General features: G+C 42.5%; 3 protein-coding genes across 4 annotated transcripts; 2 read left to right on the top strand and 1 right to left on the bottom strand.

Moving 5' to 3' along the window:
- Positions 1 to 1,646: 1,646 nt before the first annotated feature.
- edem2 (ER degradation enhancer, mannosidase alpha-like 2) lies at positions 1,647 to 8,577 on the bottom strand. Of its 2 annotated transcripts, none has more exons than XM_086278354.1 (11): positions 8,333 to 8,577; positions 6,029 to 6,139; positions 4,954 to 4,993; positions 4,735 to 4,840; positions 4,456 to 4,581; positions 4,149 to 4,360; positions 3,663 to 3,804; positions 3,274 to 3,398; positions 3,055 to 3,199; positions 2,455 to 2,576; positions 1,647 to 2,348 (listed from the first exon to the last, which is right to left on the bottom strand). In XM_086278354.1, the coding sequence occupies exons 1-11, from the start codon at positions 8,422 to 8,424 to the stop codon at positions 1,884 to 1,886; spliced, it is 1,686 nt and encodes a 561-aa protein (XP_086134480.1). In that variant the 5' UTR covers positions 8,425 to 8,577; the 3' UTR covers positions 1,647 to 1,883. The 2 variants fall into 2 exon arrangements, with proteins under 2 accessions (XP_086134480.1, XP_086134481.1); XM_086278355.1 differs by lacking the exon at positions 8,333 to 8,577 and adding an exon at positions 8,182 to 8,319.
- Positions 8,578 to 10,031: 1,454 nt separating this feature from the next.
- On the top strand, positions 10,032 to 14,808 carry LOC147305522 (C-type mannose receptor 2-like). The gene is made up of 6 exons (XM_086277116.1): positions 10,032 to 10,190; positions 10,587 to 10,794; positions 10,951 to 11,292; positions 11,532 to 11,626; positions 12,613 to 13,731; positions 14,765 to 14,808. The coding sequence occupies exons 1-5, from the start codon at positions 10,122 to 10,124 to the stop codon at positions 12,733 to 12,735; spliced, it is 837 nt and encodes a 278-aa protein (XP_086133242.1). The 5' UTR covers positions 10,032 to 10,121; the 3' UTR covers positions 12,736 to 13,731; positions 14,765 to 14,808.
- A 252-nt stretch (positions 14,809 to 15,060) lies between these two features.
- Positions 15,061 to 19,607, top strand: LOC147305521 (lymphocyte antigen 75-like). The gene is made up of 5 exons (XM_086277115.1): positions 15,061 to 15,260; positions 15,524 to 15,743; positions 15,855 to 16,193; positions 17,191 to 17,291; positions 18,746 to 19,607. Exons 1-5 carry the CDS (start codon positions 15,192 to 15,194, stop codon positions 18,881 to 18,883), a joined length of 867 nt encoding a protein of 288 aa, XP_086133241.1. The 5' UTR covers positions 15,061 to 15,191; the 3' UTR covers positions 18,884 to 19,607.
- The last annotated feature ends 4,424 nt before the right edge of the window (positions 19,608 to 24,031 follow it).

Below are 24,031 nucleotides of genomic sequence, written 5' to 3'. Positions count from 1 at the left end.
GTCTGTGGGCGCTGATCTGCAGTCAGCCTGTTAGCAGCGCTGCGGTTTGGGCACTTGAGCCGCGTGCTCGTCATTAATGATGAGCGGGGATTTGCTGCCCGGCTCCCTCAGATTTTGAATCGTCGGGACGTGCCCTCTTTTAAATGTAAAATAGTATCAAGTGACTTGGATCTCACTGCTTTTCATTCACTCGTGTTCCTGTAAAGACCTGCAGTCTGCTGTCACGAGGCTCTGCACTGTTTCTCATCACACAGAACTTAATTTATGATTATACCGAGTTTCAACAGACCATCTTTGTTTGTACGTCGGGAAAAGTTTATGCTGGGACTCATTAGTAATAAACTGTAATCTATACTGGATCACAAACAAACCAATGTGTAATCAATAATTGATATTCAGTCACTTGCAGCTGTGCTTCTCGGGGCAAATGTTACATAAAAAGAATGATTTGCATGAAATCAGTCCAAGAAGAAGACATTAAGAAAACTATAAAAGGTTCATGATTTCTGTATGTGACACGTCTCTGTAGGACCCTGACTCCCAGATGCCGGACATACTTTGGCACTATGGAGGCGAAACACTGCCTCCGTCTGGCTGCTGCGAGCACAGACACCCACACGGCACAGACATGACACCGCCTGCACGCTCTCGTGTTATTAATTCTTTCATTTGTGGACTATTGTTCTGTCTGCTGGTTTTATAGTAACCACAGTGACAAAGGCTCCTGAACACGAGCCCATTGTTCCTGATTCCTGCTGACAGGCGATGTAAACCCAATCAACAGTCAGAATTTTGTTTAACTGCTCTCACAGAAACACTTAAAGTTTAATCAGTTTGACTCCCGTCTTTTGTACTCAGAGGTCTGGATCCTGGATTTAGAGGGGAAAACACTTCCCGTCTGTTTTGGAAACTTATAAATCTGTCCCCACATTTCAGAAACCGTTGGCTGGTCACAGAAACTCTCAGAGTGAAGACGAAACCTTAAATGGTGCAAAGGGAAGTTAATGCAGACTGCTCGAGCTCGGTGACCCGACCGTCGTTTCCGTAGTTGTGACCTCTAAGTGATTAAACACATTTACCCCTACGGAGGAGCTGTGTGGTTGTAAAGCATCAAAGTCATTACAACCTTATATCGTGATGACCTTTAGACATTTCTTTGGTGTAGAGGATCATTTGGGGATGTAACTCCTGTCTGCTGTAACTATAACAACGACAGTAAACGCACAGAGGATAAACAAACAGGCTTCACAGAATAATGGAGGCAGGTTCACAGAAGCTGAAGAAGGCGTGCCACCTACTGCAACAAACAACTGTCAACTACAGCGATCAGCCACAACGACACATACGTGTGGCTCTGACACATACGACCCGTCAGGTGGACAAAACAGAGCCATCGCCATCCACGGACGCACCACCCGACATCCTCAAAGGAACCAGCCAATCCGCTGCGAGAATCCCAGTTCCAGACACTGCAGGACACCCAGCCCCCCACCAACACCCCAAGGTGGTGCATCCACGCCCTAATGGGAGAGTGTTCATGCCTGACAGTGGTGACCGACACACTGTCAGGCATTCAGAGAGTAAAAGCCCTGGCCTGCACAAAAAACACCTCATCACCAACCGTGTAAAACAGACAAGAAACAACATTTGTTTTAAATAAAAATATATTTTCTCTTTAATTTAAATTACATTTGAGTCGACAAAGCACAGCAAAGTTCTGGTCCTGAGCTCCTTCATAGCAACAAAAAGCGAACCCCAGCAGATCTGTGTAGGAAGGTCAGTTTAGGAAACGGAAACCTCAAAACTCTGTTTTCACTGAGCTGCTGAGATTCGGGTCTCACTCAGTCGCTCACGGCGAGACGCTCGGAGGAAGTCGAACAGTCTCACGTGTCGTCGGTAAAAACTTGCCCCAGGATGGAGAGCCGAGCGCTGAACGGCTGAACGGGGCAGGACAGCAGAGGGGGCGTCTTCTTCTCTCCGGGTTTCAGAGCAATGCTCTCCGATTGGCTGCCCCCCTCTGTCTGTTTGGGAGGGGGTTTTGATTGGCTGCCGGGCTGCGACAGGGTGAGCAGGATGTCTTGGAGCTCCTGGCGGTCCTGGTCGTGCCGGCCGCAGCAGTACAGCGCCGCCGGATCCAGAGGGTGAGCCTCCGTGTTAAAGATGAACCCCCCTGCCCCTAACACACACTCCCCCGCCTCCCCACCCTCCTCCCACGACCCGTCCCCCTCCGTCCCTCCGCCGTGCAGAAAGTGGGTGGGGTCAAAGAGCAGGTAGAGGTACTTGATGGTTTCAGCTAGAAAGAAGGATTCCATCCTGTTGTCCAGCTGGTGATCTCGCAGGTCTTTAACCTGCAGGAAGAAGAGCGAGGAAAACTTTACTCGTGAGCTCTTTTTAATCACGAGCACTTCAAAGTGATAACTAAGGCCAGCCAATCAAACTGATAGTGGGACTTACGCTGGCATATCCACACGGCGTCTTGGCGATCTTCTCGATGGACTCCAGAGCGTCGACGCCCAGCTGGAGATAGGTGTGATCACCTGTTGCCCTGAACAGGTACATCGCGCTCTCGATTAACTCTGAAACACGTAGGAAGAAGGAAGATCAGCTGGTTTGTTACTTAAAGTTGCTCAGAAAACAACCAAAAACTAGACTCCGGAGTTTTATGACACCCAGGTAACTGACATCAGCGCCTTCAAGGTTCATCTCCATGCATGCATGAGAGGGATGTCCTGAAAGGTAGTAGTTCATATCTGAAGCTTTGGCTTGAGGGGGTGGGACGTGATGAGGGCTGAACTCAGGAGCAACACTGTGCGTGTATAATAATACACAATAAATAAATCACAATAAATATTATTGCGATAAAGCTCTGTGTTGGTGCCCATCTCAGAAAGCATTACTCACCTGCTGTTTAGCTCAGATTATCTCAAGACACTAAACATCAACCAGCTTCCCATCACTCCCTGAAGCTGATAAATATTAGTCTGAATGAGCTCCGACTGTAACCTTTGACCCCGAAGACAGAACGCGATAGGCGGAGGGTGTTAGTGGACTGACCTGGTCTCAGTGGGTAGCCCTCTCTCTTATCCACAGTGTAACCCTGAGGGATGCTGTAAAACTCAGGCAGTCCTCCAAACTGTCTCCACACAGAATAATAATTCTGGAAAGTTCTCACAGCGCTGTCCAGGTTTCCCAGCAGAGACTGAAACACAGATTTGACTTTGTTTGTATGTTAACAGCCTCCCGTTACAGACTTGTGTTTGTGCGTTCACTCACCTGCAGGCCGGGCCAGAAGGCCTCCAGACTCTGGAAAATGGGCATGGACACAGTTCCTTTGTGCATCTGCACCCACAGGTACCAGTCGTCAAAGCGGGTGTAGTTCTGGATGGCTCGATCATACGCTGATAAAAGACATCACAGGATCAGAGATCAGATGTTTGGTTTTCCTTCTGTTTGTTAGCACAGAGGCATCAACTGAAGCTTTCACAAAACTTTTGCCAGAAAGTGCAGAAGTTATGCAGCTGGAAGCATCGGACAAACCAACCCTGACGACAACTTACAGGCTAGAAAAAATATTTTATTTGTCTCCACAAATCAAACTTTTTTTTTTTACTAAAACAGGAAATTGCTTAGCAGCTGTCAGGAGGAAGCGCTGTGACTGTTACCCTGGAACATGCTGAGCAGCTCTTCATCCTGCAGCATAACGGCTCCTTTGACCAGATACTCGAAGTACGAGTCGACTCCCGCGCCAATACCAGCATCCTGAGCGACCCACTTCGTGGACACGATGTCAATGTGGTTCCCCACCTGGGCGGGCAGACAGGTGACAGAAACAAGTAGGAGGGCTGTTCCTTTTTTATTGACACATTCAGCTAAAAGCCAGCGAGCTCTGGCAGGGTCGCTCCTTCACCAGCTCCAGGACTGCTGTGATTTGGCACAAAGCCCTCCACAGAAACTTTCGCATAAAATCAGCATATTTAAATGTTTTTGTTTTTGTTTAAATTAATTTCACTGACTAGCCAAGGAAGACAAGCTGGCCTATCAGTGGCTCACCCTATACAAATGCTCATTAGGCCTTTTCCGACTTTAGCTGCCATGTTTGCACTTTGGGTTGGATGTGAGCGGACGGTTGTAGCAGACACTTTATTTACCAGTCCGATGTCAGATCTGGTCTTCCACAGGGCTCTCAGGGCTCGGCGGGCGACGTTCTCAAATGTCGGGTCTCCCGTTAGTCGACTCAGTGTGGCGAACTCCAGGATGAAGGTTCCCACGCCAGCGGTACAGGTGACCGGTGTCTCAGTGGGACTGACGCCACGCAGAAGGTTCACCGTACCGTACGGCATGCCGGTGGGAGTCTCAAACGCTGATTTATTGTTGAGACAAATTTCACTGATTTATTCATGTGTGCTTTTCAAAGTAGTTCATTAAAACTAGAGAGTCTGAAACGCCAGAACACACCAGGCAGCAGCTTCCTGGCGGCGTCCTCGGCCATCCTCAGCAGCGGTCCTGAGCAGGGCCACCCGGGCTCCAGCTCCATTCCCGCCCTCTTCGCCAAGAGATGGGCTGACAGCAGACCACCCACAACTACACGCAAACACACACACACACACACATTAACCTGAGGTGGACACTCTCCTTTGCCACAGCTCCTGTGCCCAGAGGTGCAGTGTATATAAAAACAGCAGTTTAAATGTTGAACATGAGTTTCCCCTCAGAGTCCGAATCATCCGTCAGTACCTCTGATGTTGGTTTCAAACACGGACGCGTTGACGTCGATGTCGAAGTCGACGGTGTCTTGGAGGATCGACGCCACTCGCTGGAACTCCGTACGGTTTCCCAAAACCTTCAGAGAGAACACATCGGACGACTGTCGTGTCACGGCACAGGAGTACAACATCTGCTCATCGGTGTTTGTTAAAGGCTCTGTAAACGTAAAACGTCTGTTTCCAGTCTTACCAGCAGAGTGTCGAGGGCGTCAATCAGAGTGAGCGAGAAACTGTGGAGAAAAGAGCAGCAGGGGTCATTTTACTGTCTCTGACAACTCTTAACCTGACATAATGTTTTCTTCTGAACCACTTTAATTGAAGAGAATATTTTCAATGTTTTACTTTGAAATTCTTTGTCTAAACGCAACTTCCTTCCACATGCATAAATACATAAACAAGAGAAAAAATCATAATCGTATAATTTAATATTTAAGTCACAATTTTTTAATGTGATGTGTGTAATGTGTTGGACTTTGGAAAAAGCAGTAAATGTATTAAACTTTTATAAGAGAAATCTTGAATCTGTTCATTAGAGGGAAATAAAATTAACTAATTTCACCTGAATATACTAAATAAATTCATAAATGTGACCTGATGGTTTTATAAGGTGGTAAAAATCAGAGAAAGGTAAAAGAAATACTTAAAGGTTTGGCGTGTGCTAGCTGTGTCCTGTTGAGACAGGAAGTGTCTTATAACTACAAAATAAAAGAAACAAGAGCGCTCAGAGAGTTCAGATCTCCCTGAAAGGCACACGCTGTGTTAAAATAGTGATGCTTTTATTAAACATGCTGATGTCAGCATTGTTGGAAATTGTTGGAAATGTGAAGATGATTAATCGATTTGATTATCTTATGATACCCGATACCTGATTGGAGCAGAACTGACTGAAATCTTTGGCTTCTATCAGCTGTAGAAACCTGAGATTTTAGGATATATTCATGCTGTGTGACTTTATGGGTCATCGTAACGTCGTAGGGCCTTGTGTATGTGTATACACATAATACCACTCAACATGGCATCTTTATTTTTTTTTAAGGTCAACTTTGACCTTAGGTGCTAACAGTGAAGGTCAAGGTCAACCTAGATACTCATGTCCCCTAAGGCTGTAGTGTTGTGAAGTTTGAAACAATCCATGAAATGTGAGTAATACAAAGTTTCTACTGATTTTCACACGTTGTGTCCTTGAACTTGACCCGATTTTCTAAGTAAAGAAAAGTTCACTGCAGTAAAGTGTACTTTACATTCAAGTTTTTAAACTGCCTCACCTGCCCCACGTGTCCTGTCCATCGCAGGTGAGAGGGCGGAGCTCATCGTAGGGGAAGGCGTTGTCAAGGTAACTGTTGTAGGCGTGGTAGAACATGGATTTGATGCGCTGTCTGAGAGATGAAGTTTGTTACATTAAGGACGGGACAATTTATCAAAGCATTCAAATTTAGATGAAACTAATTCAGTAAAAATTGGATTCTGCAATTTTTCCCTCGTGTGAAAAACGTTAAACATCCAAGTACAAAAATATTTCAACATATATTAGAATCAAAATGGAAACGCTCTGAAGCCAGAGCAACTTTTTAACGGGATTTCGGAAAAGCAAGCAAAGTAAACCACTGAACAGTTAGAATAACTTTCAACGTTTTTCAGAATAAAAGCTTCTCACATTACTGACACAGGCAGACAAACACGCAAACGAACGAGAGCAGATCGAGCTGTACACGAATGGCTGTTTAAGGTTGTTTAGGACCAGAGTTCATACTTTACATCACCTAAACGAATCTGTGTGCTTTCATCGACACATTAAAAACGTTTGTGTTTCAGGTGAATTCAAAGCTTTTAAAAACAAACCGATTAACCTGTGAATATGTTGGGACTTCTCGTAATCATCAGTTTGAAATATCTGAAAAAATTAAACGCACATGTCAGTTGCTTAAGTCAAACCCTTAAAAGAAAGAAGGAGGCAGTGTTCAAATTATGAGGCAAATGCAGCTGATAGTAGAGTGAAATATTTCCACAAACATCAAACCTGCCCACACCCACTGCTTAGGAACAGAATCAGTCAAACACAAAAAACAAATGAGAGACAATTAAGATGCAAATGAAGGCAACTCGCACTTATCTTATATTGTTTTAAAGCCACTGCTGCATATCATTCAATTTGGCATCTCTCTTCCACAGTTTGTTTTTTGTCTTGTTTGTGGTCTTGAGTTCTTCCTCCCCACAGTCGCCAGCTGTTGCTCGTGGTCTGAGTGTGGTGACTTTTAGGGCTGCCACGATTTGTCGACTAGTCACGATTACGTCGACTATCAAAATCGTCGACGACTGATTTAATAGTCGACGTGTCGTTTGAAGCTTTGTAAGATCGCAAAAGACGCAGGAATAAGTAGCAGGATTTAAGAGTGTAATAACGGACTGAAACAGAAGATGGCAGCACTGCATGTACAAGGATGCCAGCTGCCGTTAAACCCCGAAGAAGAAGAAGCAGCTGTGTCCCAGAATTCATAGCGCGGCCCAGCTTACTTTCCAACAATGGCGGTAGCTAGTTAGTTTTAATATTACTCTTATTATTCTTTCTGGGTCACAAAATAAACGTTTAACATATTTTCAGGCGAGAATGTAGCTGTGTAAACCTCAAATATCTGCTCAGTTTATCAGGACACCACATATTTTCAAAAGCGCTCCGACGTTTTCGGAGACGTCTGTTACCCACTAGCTCGATAGCGAGCCGGGGGCTAGGTCACTAGCGCCGTGAGAACACCAGACTCCCGGCAAATTGTTTTCAAACCCACCGCGTGACTCAGGTTAAATATATATGAGTCACTTAGATAAATTAAAAATGTTGTTGTTTGGCTTTTTTTTTTTTTTAGTATTTTATTTGTTCCTGAGTAAATCGGTTTGGCTGAGATTAAAGTTATAGTTTTTACACAGCTGAATAAACATCAAGCAGACAGCTGATTATCAGAAGTGTGAGATGCTCCAGAATTTACTCCGGTGTCCTGTTATATTTTAGATAGCAAGGAGTTTATTCAACTTTACCGAAACAATCTGCAAATTTCATTAAAATTGAATAAACTATCATCTTGTCTTTATTTTTAGTTAGCACCTTAAAAGCTTAAAGCTGTAAGCTAATGATAGTTATATAAGAGCAGATGCTGCTGGTGCAATAAGCTGTAGTTTTACGTCCAGTGGATGATGATCTGATTAGTCGACTAATCGCATAAATAATCAGTGACTAGTCGACTATCAAAATAATCGTTTGTGGCAGCCCTAGTGACTTTGTAAATAAAATACAATAAAACGACCCAAACATCTGCCGGACGCATTGCTAAGATGACTGCTGAGTGGAAACGTACAGTAAAAAAAAAAAACACTTTACAATTATTATTTGATTATTGTGTTGTGGGAGTTTCCCCACTCTCAAACTCACAGTGGGATCCCAGTCTAGTGTTCGCGTTTGCCCCTTCAGACACACGCACCCACCCTCAGACTCGCTCCAGCTGGCGTGATGAAGGGAGGATGGGTGGTGTCTGCACAAAACTCAACTTTAAACCGAGTCCAGACGGAGCTGGTGTTCGTACCTGACAGCAGCCATCTCCTCCTCCGAGAACTGACGAGCCGCCGCATCCGTCAGCACCCACACCAGCAGCGCCGCGCACACGGGAGCGCGCATGTAGACAGACAGACGGACAGGTGAGACAGGTGGACTCGGACACAGATATGACCTGAAATCAAAGATCGGGGAAACACGCACGGAGCACAGAGCGAAAAGTCTTCTGTTGTTGTTGTGCAGCTGTCAGGAAGCAGGAAGTTAGTCATCTGCGCATGCGTCGAACCGGTGCGCTGACGAGGACTTTCGACGTGGAATCTCATTGGACGTTTTGTTTTGTTTTTTAAATAAACCTTTATTAATAAACTGATTATATGACAATGACGACAGTAGAGCCATTGAAATGACAAATTATATAACTGGACTGTAAAATATATACAGATATGAATTAATACAAAAAAGTTTTATTTTAAAATTACGCTCCGTTGTATTTATTTCAGAGAACGTTTATTTCGTAGAGCTAAATGTGTTTTCCAGCTGTCTCTTATTTTGATCTCTTATTTTATTAATTAAAATTATACTTATCTCTATTTATTTACATAATGAGTGAGCCAGTATTAAAAAGATAACTTTGCAAATATGGATGGACACACGTCACAAAATACTGTACACTTGCAGTAGTGTGGAAAGTCTTTGTTTTGTTGTCAAAGAGCCAAACATACATACATGCAGAGACCTGCCCCCTACAGAAAACACAGAGTATGTGAATACCCTGAACAGCATGACAGACTTGTGCAAAAGACCTACAGCCATGTAATCTCTATCATTGCACGTTAACTGAATGCTTCCATTTATTACTGCTCCACTGTATTTTAGAGTGACAAATTTTTCCCCCAATCAGAAAAACTATATGAGATGTTCAGTAATAATAAAGCCATTTTACTTTCAGAGCTTATCACAAAGCTACTATTTAACTAACTGAAGCACACCTGAGGCGAGCCTGGTTTGGGCTGTACGATGATGTGAACAGCTGAAGGTGATCAATGTCAAACAGACATTTCTATGACAGCAGTGAGGCTGAGTTCAGAAACTGAGACAACCAGACAGTAGGGAAGGCAAAGATCCCTGCGCTCACCGAGGTGGGAATGGATCCTGGGCCAATGGAAATTGCGACCATGTTACCTTAACATGCTCTGATGTCTGAGGATTAGAACAAAGGAGTTCAAGTTCTAGACTTAGACTCAATAATTGATGAGAATATCTTTGAATTTCACATTTAATTATACATTTTTGTGGTATACATCATCCAGCCAACAGCGTCTCCTGTATCAGTTATATGACACGAAATAACCTCACAAGCAAATATTCTCCTTTTAATAACTTTGCATGATGTAAACATTAACGTGTTCATGTATAACCTCCTGAGTTACTTCATTATCTGAGTGTGTGCAGTGACAGATACGAGCAGAACAAACAAGGATGGAGAAACGTGTTCTGTTCATCGCCGCTGCATCAGGCAAGTGTTTTAAGGTGTTTTTATATTTGCTGTAATGAAAACAGAATGATAGCTTGAATAGAAAGCTACAGTATGTCAGTGGCAGTAATACTGGATATGCTTTTACTGCTGGAATAAGTTCAGACTTCACTGAAATGTCAAATTACTTTTTTAAAAGTGATCATGCATGTCTGTCACTGCAGGGCTGTGGGCCGTGTGCTTAAATCCTGAACGTCAGTACCATTTTGTTTATGAGCAGAAGAACTGGACTGAAGCACTGAGTCACTGCAGACTGTATTACACAGACCTGGCCACCATAGAAAACATGGAGGATGTGAAGACCCTGAATGACATGGTGGACTTGAACAAATTTGATAAATCTGCCGACAGCTATGTAAGTTCACTCTCTCTGTTTAACTGCAACATATTTGTAACACTGGCAGGTCAAATACTTGTACACACTCACGTATTTAATTTTTCTCTGCAATATTCCCCTGTTCCTGTTTTTTTTCTTATTGTACGTTTATGTGATCTGCTAAAACTGGGGCCCACAGTCACTTGACCTTAACTGAAATGCCTTGCTATTGTTATTCCCCAGCCTTTGCAGTAGTATCGTTTTTTATAATATGTAATGAAATACCCATGAATGACAGGGTTTATCTATAAACTTTCAAACTAACAAACTTTGTCTTTAAAAACCTTGTTTATAAATATTTCTCCTATATTTAAAAAGATGATGTACCACTAATCAGAAAAGTCAGGGATGTCACTCGTTACTCGTTGCTTACAGCGAGCCTGGATCGGGTTGTACAATGACGTGAGCAGCTGGAGGTGGTCGAGGTCGGACAGAAGTGATGAGGCTGAGTTCAGAAACTGGAAGCCTGGACAACCGGACAATAAAGGGGGACACGAACTTTGTGCAGAGACTTTTGTCAGTGGAGAATGGAATGATAAACCCTGTGACAAAACCCTCAGTGCAATCTGCTCTGATGTCAGAGGTGAGGATCTCAATCTGTGCACGACCATCAAACAAATCATGCACACTTCATTCTTGATTTAAAGACTTTTTGCGTCTATTTGTCTCAGTGGTAGCTAACGTGAAGATGTATCCCTCATGTTTGTGCACTTCACACTTCACTTTGGTCCATTTTCAGGGCAAAATGAGACATTTGTGTTCATCAACAAAACGATGACATGGGCTCAGGCTCAGAGCTACTGCAGGGCTCATCACACAGACCTGGCCAGTGCGAGAAACGTGTCAGAGAATCGGAGGGTAAAGGAGTTGGTGCCTGCTGAAGATCGATCTGCCTGGATCGGCCTTTTCAGAGATTCCTGGAAGTGGACGGATGGAAGGACCTCCACATTTAGATACTGGAAAACAAAAGAACCAAATAACCAATACTGGAGAGAGAACTGTGTGGCAGCATACTTTAAACATTCTGGAAACTGGGAGGACTGGAACTGTGACTGGAAGAAGCCATTTGTCTGCTACAGTGGTAAGCCATGATTCAGACAGCCTTCAGCTACATCTACACACGGCTGCATGCATGCAGTGCATTTAGCTTAAAATAAAACAGAAGTAATTTATATAAAAGTTGGACTTTAAAACGAATAATGCATCAAATTCTGTGGAGTCAGGCAGCACATCCAGTGGGTGTTTGTTGTAAATGCACAGAAAGCAGCTTTCAGTGAACCTCACTGGCTAACTGTGAACCTTACTTTTCTCTTTAAAAAGATCCTGTTTACAAGCAAGCGGTGAGAATCAGGCTGGAGAAAAACGCTCATCTGGATCTGAATCGTGCTGCTGTGATGGACGACATGCTGAAGCTGGTAATTTTTAAAGGCAACAAGAGTTCCAGTTTACGTACAAGTCAGAACTTCTCAACAAAAAACAGATTTTAAATCAATCGACGTGTGATTGAAGCACAGACGTACAGATTTATTTCAGGGGGTTCAACAAAAGTACTGAGCTGTTTAACTATTAGTCATTTTCAACTTAGATAGCCAGATTTCCAAGGCTCAAAGGTAACTGGACGATCCAACGTACTGTGATATGGATTTTTTAAAGGTTGATGAAAATCTTTTGCAGTCACAGATTTCCTGAAGTCTGGAATACGTGGACATCATTAAATGCTGTCTTTCCTCCTTTGTGTTGCTCAGCGTTTCACTGCAGCCGTGTTTCATTCCTGCTTGTTTGTGGGTTTCTCTGCCTTCACTTTGGTCTTGAGAAACTCTTGGGTTGCTTTTGCAGTTTGCTTTGGCCCATCATCCCTCTGTCCCATCAGTTCTGCAGGTTCTGAACCTGAGCTGAGAGTCCACTTCATGATTCCTCCTGCTACTTCTCTCAGCAGCCACATCATCATAAACTGGTGGCGGCCACACATGATGTGATATTCTTCAGATTGTAAGCGGTGTCTTTCATTCGCTGGGACACATTATTCTTGGTCTCATCTGTCCAAAGACTGTTTGCAGAACTCTGGAAGTTCAGATGGTGTGTTTTTTCTGTCTTTTCTTTGGCTTGACCCCCCTGGTGTGTAACAAGACCAGTATGTTTGCCACATCAGATTGTAAATATTAACAGAAATTATTTTGTTCCCATTAAAAAGAAGACACCGGTCTGGTATGTGCGTCCTCTCCTCTCTCCCTAAGGCTTTGTAAAAGGCCCAGCAACTGTAATTATTGTAGTGGCCTAAACAGTAATTATATTGGCAAATATGATAATGTTATAGGACATAGTTTTCTTGTAAAAGAACAAAATTGCAGTCAAGAATTGACTCTATTACAGTTTTATATCTTACATTTTCTGTGTGTCTCAGGTTAAACAGCAGCTCCAGGCCCACGGGGTTAGAGGGGACATCACCCTGAGCTGGATGAAGCAGTCAGATGGAAACGTTTTTCACAGCGACACAAAGAAAACAAAGAAGATAAAAAACCCTTAAGCAAAGATAAAAGCTTTGAGTGTTGCATTATTTATCTTAAAAGATTTGTTTCGTGTCCATTCTTCATGCTTTAGTTGTTTTCCAATCAGTTTTCATCTCATCACAGGCCACAGATGTCTTTACCTGGCCTCACACTGCTGGAGATAATCCTTCCATAGCCGCTCACCACACCCGGGCGCTGGATGGTTGGATGATGCTGGATCGAGACTTACAAACATCCAACAAGTGGAATATGCTGGATATTAATTTTCAGCCTACTCTATGGCAAAGGTGGTTTTGGTCAAACCTTTTGGTTTTTGGGGTTAATTTTCCCAAGACCCCAGAATTATGACCTATAACTGTAACGTCTCCTCTTACTAGTATCAGTTAAAAAAAAATTAAATTGATGCCTTAATTACATCAACAGCCACTTTAGTTCATTTATGCAGCTGAAGGAGAGAATTACTTACAGTAATATAAAATTTGCCATATGTGAAAACAAGAACAAAATTCAAACATTGATCTTTCAGCTGCTGGCAGTCTGACGCTGCTCTCTCCTGTTTCTCTTAAATGACACTGAATGTGCAGCTTTGTGATGGAGCTGGCAGCAGGTATCCACATACAGACATCGCTGCCTTATGATCACTCCTTACACATTTCCTTTATGTTCATTCAGGAAACTTCATCACATCCCAACAGCATCAGTAAAGCTCCACGGTTACATCATCCAGCCAACAGCGTCTCCTGTATCAGTTATATGACACGAAATAACCTCACAAGCAAATATTCTCCTTTTAATAACTTTGCATGATGTAAACATTAACATGTTCATGTATAACTTCCTGAGTTATTTTATTATCTGAGTGTGTGCAGTGACAGATACGAGCAGAACAAACAAGGATGGAGAAACTTGTTCTGGTCATCGCCGCTGCATTGGAGCTGGCCACCATAGAAAACATGGAGGATGTGAAGACCCTGACATGGTGGACTTGAGCAAATCTGATAACAGACAGCGATGTGAATTCACTCTCTCTGTTTAACTGAAACATATTTTTGACACTGGCTGTTCAAATGCTCGTACACGTCACGTCTTCATTGGACACATGGAGTAATCACTGACAGGACAGGCTCATGAGAGTATGATCAAAGTTTCACCTGCTGGCTGCGATCCTGGACTGGACTGTATGATGATGTAAACAGCTGTAGGTTTACAGCTGTTTATGAAAATAGTGAGGCTGAGTTCAGAAATTGGAAAGGTGGAAAACCAGACAGCAGAAGAAGAACATTGTGCACAGATGACATCTTATGGGTTGTGCCAATAAAGACCTGGTGTTCTCCTCACCGGCTTAGCCTCACACACAATTTAAGATTAAAGTAAACGTGTGAGCATCGGTGCTGCATCTTTTTATTTACATAGTAACACGGGAGGAGGCCCCGGGGCAGACCCAGGACACGCTGGAGAGATTATATCTCTCGCCTGGCCTGGGAACGCCTTGGTGTTCCCCTGGATAAGCTTGAGGAGGTGGCTGGGGAGAGGGAGGTCTGGGCCTCTCTGCTTAGGCTTCTGCCCCCGCGACACAGCCTTGGATAAAGCGGATGAAGATGGATGGATGGATAGTAACACGTCCTCCAGGCCATCCATTCCCAAACTCAAGAATGCTTTACAACAAGCAGAAAGTCCCCTGGAGCCTAACCAGTGTTAAGTCTTCACTCTAATCAAGACCCAAGAGAAAGTGATGTTTTCATGAAGATCTTATTCTAGAACATGAACAGTACAGGCTGTTGGGTATAAATTCTCAATGCTACACAGTCATGCTAAGCCCAGTTTGTGACCCAGCTGCCACTGGGACATAAGCTTGAAGTCACGTGTAAAAAAGACGACCCATATAAAACTAGAACATGCAACATATACTCTGGTTACTATTGAAACTCCCCCCCCCCCCCCCCCCCTCTCTCTCTCCATTTAAATAACGACTGAGGCAATGAGTTCATTTACCCCTTTATAACATGCAAATCTGATCCAAATTATTTCCTCCTTATTACTTTGCAGCTCCATGTTTACCGTCATACATGAAACAGGCAACAGACGAGGATGGAAAAGTTTCTTCTGTTCATCAAAGCGGTTTCAGGCAAGTATTTTAATCTATTTTTCTTAATATTAGTTAACAATAAATAAATAGCTTTATTATTTTTTTCATCTGGTGACTTTCACAACTATAAATAATATTTTAACTACACACCATTCTTTAATCGCTGTACTGATTAAATAATCAACACGACCGAGCAGACTGAAATGGATGAGAGACTAGTTTTGCTTGTTTTTCACCATGTAATTAATATTCACATCTGTGTCAGGGCTGTGGGCCGTTTCCTCAAGTGCTCAGCGTCAGTACCATTTTGTTTATGAGCAGAAGAACTGGACTGAAGCACAGCAGCACTGCAGACAGTATTACACAGACCTGGCTGCAATAGAAAGCATGGAGGATGTGAAGACTCTGAACAACATGGCAGACTTGGAAAAAATGAAATACTCAGAATACAGCAATGTAAATATCTCCTTAACATCGTTTTTAATAATTATATAAGATGCAGATGATGCTCAAAGTATCCACATGAAATTTGTAATGTGAAAATCAGAAGGTGCCTGTAAAGTAAAATTCTGTATTTCGTGTGAGAAAAATACTTTTTGTTCGTGCATTTTAAATCTTTTAAGTCCTTAGAGCTAAAATTTACTTTGTATTATTGGGCCAACGGTTGAGTTCATGTTCTTTATGCCACACCTTTGCCCAATGAAACACATGAAACACAGCGAGCCTGGATCGGCTTGTACAACGACGTGAACAGCTGGAGGTGGTCGATGGACGACACGGGTTTCTACAAAGATGGAGAACCTGAGCTCAGAAATTGGTCACCTGAGGAACCGAATAACTATAAAGGCACTGAATGTTGTGCAGAGATGTTTGACAGCGGATTATGGAATGACAGAGACTGTGATGCCGTCCGTAATGCAGTCTGCATTTACATCGCAGGTGAGGACTTTAAATAATACAGAACCATTCAAACATACAGGGTTTTTCTGTGATTTCTTTCCTGACTCTGCTTTTATTTGCCTTCATGTTTATTGTTTCTATCTTTTTCAGAGTCAGATGTGACATTTGTCTTCATCAAAAACATGATGACATGGACGGACGCCCAGAGCTTCTGCAGAGCTAATTACACCGACCTGGCCAGTGTGAGAAACATGTCAGAGAACCAGAAGATAAAGGAGCTGATACCCAAAGGAAAAAAAGCCTGGATCGGCCTTTTCAGAGACTCCTGGAAGTGGATAGATGGATCCAGCTCCTCGTTTAGATACTGGGATACAAAAGAACCAAACAACAATTTTCACAAGGAGATGTGTGTGGCAGCATACTTTGAAAATGAAGGAAAATGGGCAGATTGGAACTGTGATTATAAGAGAGCATTTGTTTGCTACAGAGGTAAGCTAGCCTATGCTATCCCGTCAGTATTGTCATTTAGCTCGACTTTGCAGAGACAGGGCAGCGCTGTTGTGCCTCTGTTTGTGCAAAAATGACAAACATGTACAGTAACTGTTCTGGAGGCTGCATTGAAAAATGTAACAAAATACCAGGAAGTGAAACCTTTAAAGTGTGCATGAATCTATCTATCTATCTATCTATCTATCTATCTATCTATCTATCTATCTATCTATCTATCTATCTATCTATCAAACACTGACACAGATTCAACTGTCGCTCAGCTGCATAAAGTTAAAACCATGTCTAGCACCATCTTCTGTCAGTACGTAACGTGACATCACAGGGTTGGCTGTTTGGTTGCAGTCAGTAGACTTGCATTAGTTTACTTTAGCTAACTAAAAATCAAGAAACACAGTTATGTTTGTGGTGTGATGTGCATGTAGTAACCTGTGCTGTTGTAAACTGGCTCCAAGGCTCTCCTCCACACAGTCCTCATTCATAAAGTGCTTTGCAAACCCGAACATTGCAGCTAACAGCTGGATCTCCAGTTTCAGTGCAGCTAGCCAAACGACAAAAAAACCCACTGACTGCTTATGAAACAGAGTGAAAGTGGGCAGTTTATCCTCGGTTCTTTACATAAAACTAATTTGGACAAGCAAAAGACTTTTCCTGTTACTATTAGTTAGCTAATATAAACTAATGTAAGACTTTTAGCAGCGACCAGCTAACCTGGTAATGTCAGGTCCTGTGCTGACAGAAAAGGGCATTAAACATGTTTTAAAAGCTTTAACTACTTATTTCTAAAACCCAGCTTCACAGTGTTACATCTATGTCATCTTTGGGGAGCAGGGCTCCATGATGTAAATTAGGCTTTGTGCATGTAGAGTTTCATGCCCACTTTTGTACAGTTTGGAGATGATAGCACCTTTCAGTGAAAAAACAGCAGCGTGTGCTCTCTCTTCGGCTAACCCTAACCATTATTTTCTTTCATTTACAGAAGTACGTGCTCGCAGCAAGCATGTAGTGAGACTGGGACTGGTGAAAAACTCCAGTGTGGACCTGAGTGACCCTGCTGTGATGGAAGACGTGCTGAAACAGGCAGATCATTTAGATTTTTACTTTGTGTTTCCTTTTCATCTTTTTCAGCACTCTGTTGGGTTTTGAATTTTGGAAACAAAACTACAACTACACATGTGGTGTAGACACCCAACTGAAAAATGTCCAAAACCAGTTTTATGATCGACAAAGTGAAAAACTTTGAAAAACCAGCTCAAACATACAAGTAACCAGTAAATATTCTTGAAGGAAATTTCCATCCCGGGTTTCCTCCGTGGCGTGAGCGATAAGCAGAGTTTTGTCCTTTCCTTATAAGACTCCTAATTATTCAAAGTAACACTCAGGTATGCCGTTCAGCAGGTTAGTTACAGCGCCGGGAGCAGTTAGGAGAACAAAGTGACACAGACTGTTCAGATTGCTCTCCCACAATCAACTCAAAGGTTTATTAAGTATACAACAGCTTATATAGAGGAAAAAGGTTCGTGTGTCAGCATGTTCTCAGTTCAAACCGGTACAGACCAAATAAGGAAGCGTCTTCCTGCCTTCTGAGCAAAGAAGTATCCTTTGTGTAGTTTATCTCTTCAGCTACAATTTATGATCATCCCAGCAAAATACACTCCTAGACATAGAATACAGAGTTCTTTCATTAGTGAATTCTGAAACAAACCACCTGGCCTTTAACAAGCTCTTTTCTAAAGGATAAGGAAGGGAGGATGGGAGTAAGGAAGTGGTCTCGTCTCTGTGGTATTTTCGACCTTGGGGTACCAGCCTGTGATTCTTACACATCAATTCTTGGGTCACAGAGAAAGAGAAAAACAACTAGTAAATGGGCCTTATTGAGTAACAGTTTTCACTACAAAACAATATCCTGTAAATGCTACTATGGTATCAAAATATCACAACAATTCTATTGGAAAAAAAACCAAAGATAACACAACACATTTCACATGGACACTCTTTATTTAAACAACTGCAAACTTCCACCAGCACTTAGTTTTTAACCAAAAGCTATAACTACTGTCATTTTTAATCTATTTATCTTTGTGTTTAATGTCCTGAGAAGTTTGGCAGAGGTTCAGGGTGGGAAGGACAATAGTCTGCGTGGGCGGGTAGAGCGCATTGAGTGGTGGTAATAACCCTGTGGAGGGCTTTCCTCCCTGCTCCTGGCACACAGATGCAGTATGACATGGATATCTATTGCTCCACTGGTGCCACCTACAGGAGTTTTCCACCTCTAGAGTAGCCGCCATGATTGCTCAGCCAAACTGTGTGGGGTGTGTGCTGAACACAGTGCATGCCTCAAATCGCCCTCCAGTGAAGTGATTTATGTGCCTGTGATGTCACTGCAAACAAAAAGACAGCAGTATATTCAGTGTAAATTATATTTAAATCCTAATTAATATGATCCCTTCAAATCAGCTGAGTAAAATATGCAGGATATAGCTGGAGACGTTTTTCTGAGTGACATTCAGGCAAACATGTTTTTTGTGTTGCAGCTTAAACAGAAGCTGAAGGACCAGAGAGTCGATGGAGACATCAGCCTGAGCTGGAGGACGCAGTCAGGTGGGGAGGTTTTCTACAAGGATGAGAAGCAAACAAAGAAGGAAGCTCGAAAAGTCAAGAGTAGCCTGTGAAGAGTTTTCATTCTTTGTTCTTTTCAAAATTATTAGGATTTTTTTACCGTCTAATGTTTGTGACTATATCAGTTTAAAAGGTGTCAGAGTTGATGCTACATGAAGTTAAACATCAAACATTTTAAGTGGAACAGCTGTTTTTAGCTACTCGTTTGTGATGTGAAGCCCAGACCGATGATTTTACAAACAGAAAAAAGAAAGATTTTATTTCAGAGTTTCTCATTTCGGGTATTAGTCGTGTTTTTGACTTTGGAAAACGTATTTAATATTTTCAAGTTTGAGATTCTGTTTCGAGCTGGAAAGTTAGTTCTATTCATCTGGACGTCACACTTTCGAAGCCTGAAGAAGTGTCCTGGATGAGCGGGGAAGCGGTTCTCTCACTCCAAACACTGCGTCCAAATGCATGTTTGCATTACGATCGTTTCTATTTAGTTGTTTTCATTGTTATTAATCTTAATTTTTGTGTTTATTGTATTTTCATCCAGTTTTCATGATACTGAGTCTCTGGTTCTTTTTACAATATGTTGATGAGTTCAGTGCTTGTAACATCTTGTGTTCACACATTTGATTTTATCTGTAGTGCTCGTTGTAATTTTTATCTTCCCCGTGTCTCTGATTGTGTCTCTCTGTTCTCTGCGTTTCACTGTTGATGCTGGTGTTGTCGTATACAGTGGTGTGAAACTCTGTTCACCATTTCCTCATTTTTTTGCACATTTTGCTTCAGATCATCAAACAAATTTAAATATTAGATAAAGATAAAGTAAAAATAAATGCAGTTTCTGGTGTTTATTATTAAGGGGGGAAAACTCACAACACAGAAGACATGAGCATTAAAAGGCGTTCGGAGGGGGTGTGTTCCATGTTCAATCGAGATAAAGTGTCCCTTCACTCGGTTAGGCAAAAGCCAACACTTTTCGGTCCACTCGGGTGGCCTTGAATGAGAGGGGAGAGAGTCACAATACAGTTTTGTTATCTAAAGGAGAATTTTGTTGTTCCCTTCACCTTTTGCCTTGAGCATCCAGCTGGCGCTGGGGGGCCCGCATGAGATGAAGATGGTAGTTGTTTTGGTTAGTGCAAAGAAACTGCTTCCAATTTTACAGTTGGTCTAATTTCCGTCACTGTTCACCAGGTCTCTCAATTCCCGTTGCTCTTCTCCAAGATCTTATCCATATTGTGTTCAACAAACTCAGTCTTGAGTACACACAGCCGTGACATCATCAACGGGGCGATCGTGACTCAAGAGTTGGGAGTTCACCTTGTAATCGGACGGTTGCCGGTTCAAGCCCCGGCTTGGACAGTCTCGGTCGTTGTGTCCTTGGGCAAGACACTTCACCCGTTGCCTACTGGTGGTGGTCAGAGGGCCCGGTGGCGCCAGTGTCCGGCAGCCTCGCCTCTGTCAGTGCGCCCCAGGGTGGCTGTGGCTGCAATGTAGCTGCCATCACCAGTGTGTGAATGGGTGGATGACTGGATGTAGTGTAAAGTGCTTTGGGATCCTTAGGGACTAAGTAAAGCGCTATACAAATACAGGCCATTTACCATTTACCAATCATGTCGGGCAGCCTTGTGGGGTTTTGAACATCTGTAGCTGCTTCTTGTTCTTTGATAAGCCAGGTCCGATCCAGCTCCAATCAGCCAAAACTCTGTTACCGTAGTTCCGAATTGGTAGATGTCATTCAGTGTCCTCCACCGAGAGTGTCGCCAGACACACAATGCAACGGACCATCAAGTATCCGACAGCAAACATCTCCACAGGACAATAAGGCTCTCCCAAGCCCAGGAGGGTGTCCGTTTCGTTAAGGGACCCGTTGATCAAATCCATAATTCTTCTTCAGGTTTTTAGAGAACAAGTCTGGGAGACTCTCTTAGGGTTAGAGAATAAGCGAGACTATACAAAGGACATGAGAAGCCAATCAGGAAAGATAAGGGAGAGGGAGAAAGTGCGATCGCCTCCGTCAAGAGCCAAGAGTTGAAATCAACTACTTTGTTGTCTGGGTCAACTTTGCTAGCGAGAGACAGAGAGAGGCGTTGAAAGGCTGCTGCAACGAAACGTATTGTTTCAGAGGAAAACACGAACACAGCGTACAGTCGAGTCTTAACAGCTTACTTACAACTGGGCTCGTCAGGCTCTCTTCTTGGCTGCAGTGGTTATTATTATATTTACATGCTTCCAGCTCCCGTTTCTGCTCCGTGACAGCTCGTACTTTTCCTTTCTCTCCCTCCTCGCTCACAGACACATCACGGGTATGACAGTCCATTCTCCCTGCAGCACGGACTACACTGCCCATCAGGCTGCATGCTTTAGGGCTATGCCGTAACACTCTGCCTGTTGCCTTCATGTTAAATAATTTTTTAATAATTTTTTTAAATATTTCTTCACGTCATCATGCGGGCTGCAAGTAGAGGTGACATGGGCGGCGTAGAAACCAAAAATAGAGAGGTCAAAGACTAAAAATTTGCATATTAATAATCAAGAAACTAACCTCATGACTCATTGTTCCATCAGTGGGCTGGTTTCAGTCATTGTTCAAATGTACTGTTTATAAGATTGGGGAAACCTGCAGTCAGCTGAGACTGAAGACGTCACCTGGATGAGTGACGAAACAGCAATAGAGATGAGAATAGAAGGGAAAAATGGAAATTGGATAAATAATGTGGTGATAAAAAAATACATTCAAAATAACTTTTTAGTTAAATGAATAAATAAATAAACTGTAATAAAATATTAAAATAATAATGAAATAAAAATAATAATAAAATATAGCGTTAGAATCTGTGAGAGAATCTGAAAGTTGGGCAGCCAGTGGGCACCTCAGGGTTGCCATTCAGTGGATTCAAACCCCCAACCTTCCTCTACTTACTCAGGTATCCCTGCCCCTCGTCGTGAGTGGGAATGGGAATTTTAACTGAGTTGATGCTTTTCACACTTACATCCATCACCTTGAGGAACTCTGGTGACAGTGTTTACAACACAAATTACTGGTTTCGCCATCATCAGTTGAAACTGAAATGCAGTTAGAAACAGGAAGATACAGTTCGTTCTAAGATAAATTACAGTTTTAGCAGGAACACACAGAGAAACTCGCTAACTTCACTTAATAAACACAAAGAATGAAAAGACTATAACCCAAAGATGGCCCAAGACGTGATAATGAGTCAGATTCCCTTTTCTTAGTTATTAAATAGTGAATATATATTATATGTTAGCTAGGACATTTTTCCATTACTTAAATGAGCTATTCAGGTGTTCAGCGGTAGCCTTAACAGTGTTATCTTCTAGTTACTTCCTGTTTTACTCTGAAGTTAAATTTTCTTTCATTGTGTTTCATGTTTTACATCAATTCAGTTTTATTCATGTAGCGCAAAACTTAAAGCACTTGTCGATAGTTATTTCACAAGTGCCTCATTACTCTCCACTTTCTCATCACTAATGAGCTTCCTGTGACTGTGAGAATCAGAATCAGAATCAGAATCGTGTTTATTGGCCAAGTATATGTGCAGACACATACAAGGAATTTGGTTCCAGTAGATGGTGGCTCTCAAGCAAATCACACACACACACACACACACACACACACACACACACACGTGTCTATATATACATTACACATGCATACACATACATAGACAAAGCTGTGTAAACCAACTATAAATAACTAATCTAAACTTATATACATAAAATACAGAAATGAATGAGGTGGAATGAATACTACAGAATGTGCATAAGGTGCAGTTGCAGTCTGGCAGTGGGAGCAGTGTGACAGGTCAACTGTTAAGAAGGGAGATGGCGAGGGGAAAGAAACTGTTCCTATGTCGGGGGGTCCTGGTCTGCAGGCTTCTGTACCGTCTGCCAGAGGGCAGCAGATCAAAAAGTCTGTGTCCATATTTCTTTGTAAGCCAAAAGAGCACTTTCATTTACATGTATTCAGAGGAATTGTATTTCTACAATAAATAAAAGCATGCTAATTATTGGTGCTAAATGCATGCTGTGAGTCACATCATGATCATTAGGCAATGCGGGCTGGTTACGAGCCGGGAACGAACTCACAAAGGACACGGTTATTAGCTGCTAGCTAACTGGGCGAGGGTGTCATGGGTCTGTAGCTCTGGCCACCGTTTTAGAGACATGTTTCGTTTTAAAGTAAGTTACAGGGCTTTTCCTGCCTTTCTGGAGGGCTTATATTTCACTAAAAACTATCTAATATGTATGTCCAAATGATTATGGATTATTATAATTATGATATTAAAACACACACACTCTATTTTAAAGAAAATACATTAAGAAACAGATTACATTGATATTTCAAATATAACAAAATGTTGATTTACAGCAGCAACATTATTGTATCTCTAACATCTGATGACCCAGGGTCCATGAGCATTTTTGGACTTGTTTATATGTTGCTGGGGTGTATCATGGTTATGTGTTGTGCTTGTGTCCCCGGTTTCCCTCTCACACACCTGCTGCTGATCAGCTGATCATCACTACTTAGTAGTGTAGCTGAGCTCTCCTCCACGCTGGATCGTTGAGAGACACTCCCTGTCCAGCTAGCAAGTTCAGTGAGTGTAAGCCTGCCACATTTTGAGTGTTCTTACATGTGCCTCTGTTCCTCAGGAGTGTGGAAACGAGAAGGCAGCAGGCTCATTAACTTATTTTCCCCAAAAGGATATTATCAAATATTATCCATCATGTATATCCAAATACTTAAGAGTATATCTATGTTCTCAGTCATCCAGCTCATCGTAGTCTAAAGAGCTTGGAAAGAAAAGCATCTGGACTTCTTTAAGTTGCTTGAAGATGTTTCGCCTACCATCTGAGATCTCTTCTCCTGTGAAGCTGTGCTGCTGGAATAGATGCAGTCTGCTTTTTATCATCGTCCTGCTCAAACATGAAGGCCTTCCTGAGAAACATGTCTACATGGAGCTGTTGGAGATGTTTCTCCTTTCAGCACTCACTGAAATTTCCAAATCTCCAAATGTTGGTTCTGGTCACCTGGACGTAGCGTTTTGTGGGAGAAACGTTTCGTCATCATCCAGGTGACTTCTTCAGTCTCAGCTGACTGCAGGTTTCCCCAAATCTTATAAACAGTACATTTGCATAATGACTGAAACCAGCCCACTGAGGAACAATGGGCTGGGAGAACAGTTGCT

Source organism: Aulonocara sp. 'chitande type north' Nkhata Bay, linkage group LG20, assembly GCF_057382095.1.
Source record: "Aulonocara sp. 'chitande type north' Nkhata Bay isolate Kocher_YH1m ecotype deep benthic linkage group LG20, A_spYH_male_GT1.1, whole genome shotgun sequence".
Lineage (NCBI taxonomy): Eukaryota > Metazoa > Chordata > Actinopteri > Cichliformes > Cichlidae > Aulonocara > Aulonocara sp. 'chitande type north' Nkhata Bay.
The sequence above is the reverse complement of the archived record's forward strand: the minus strand, read 5'-3'. Positions and strand labels throughout refer to the sequence as shown.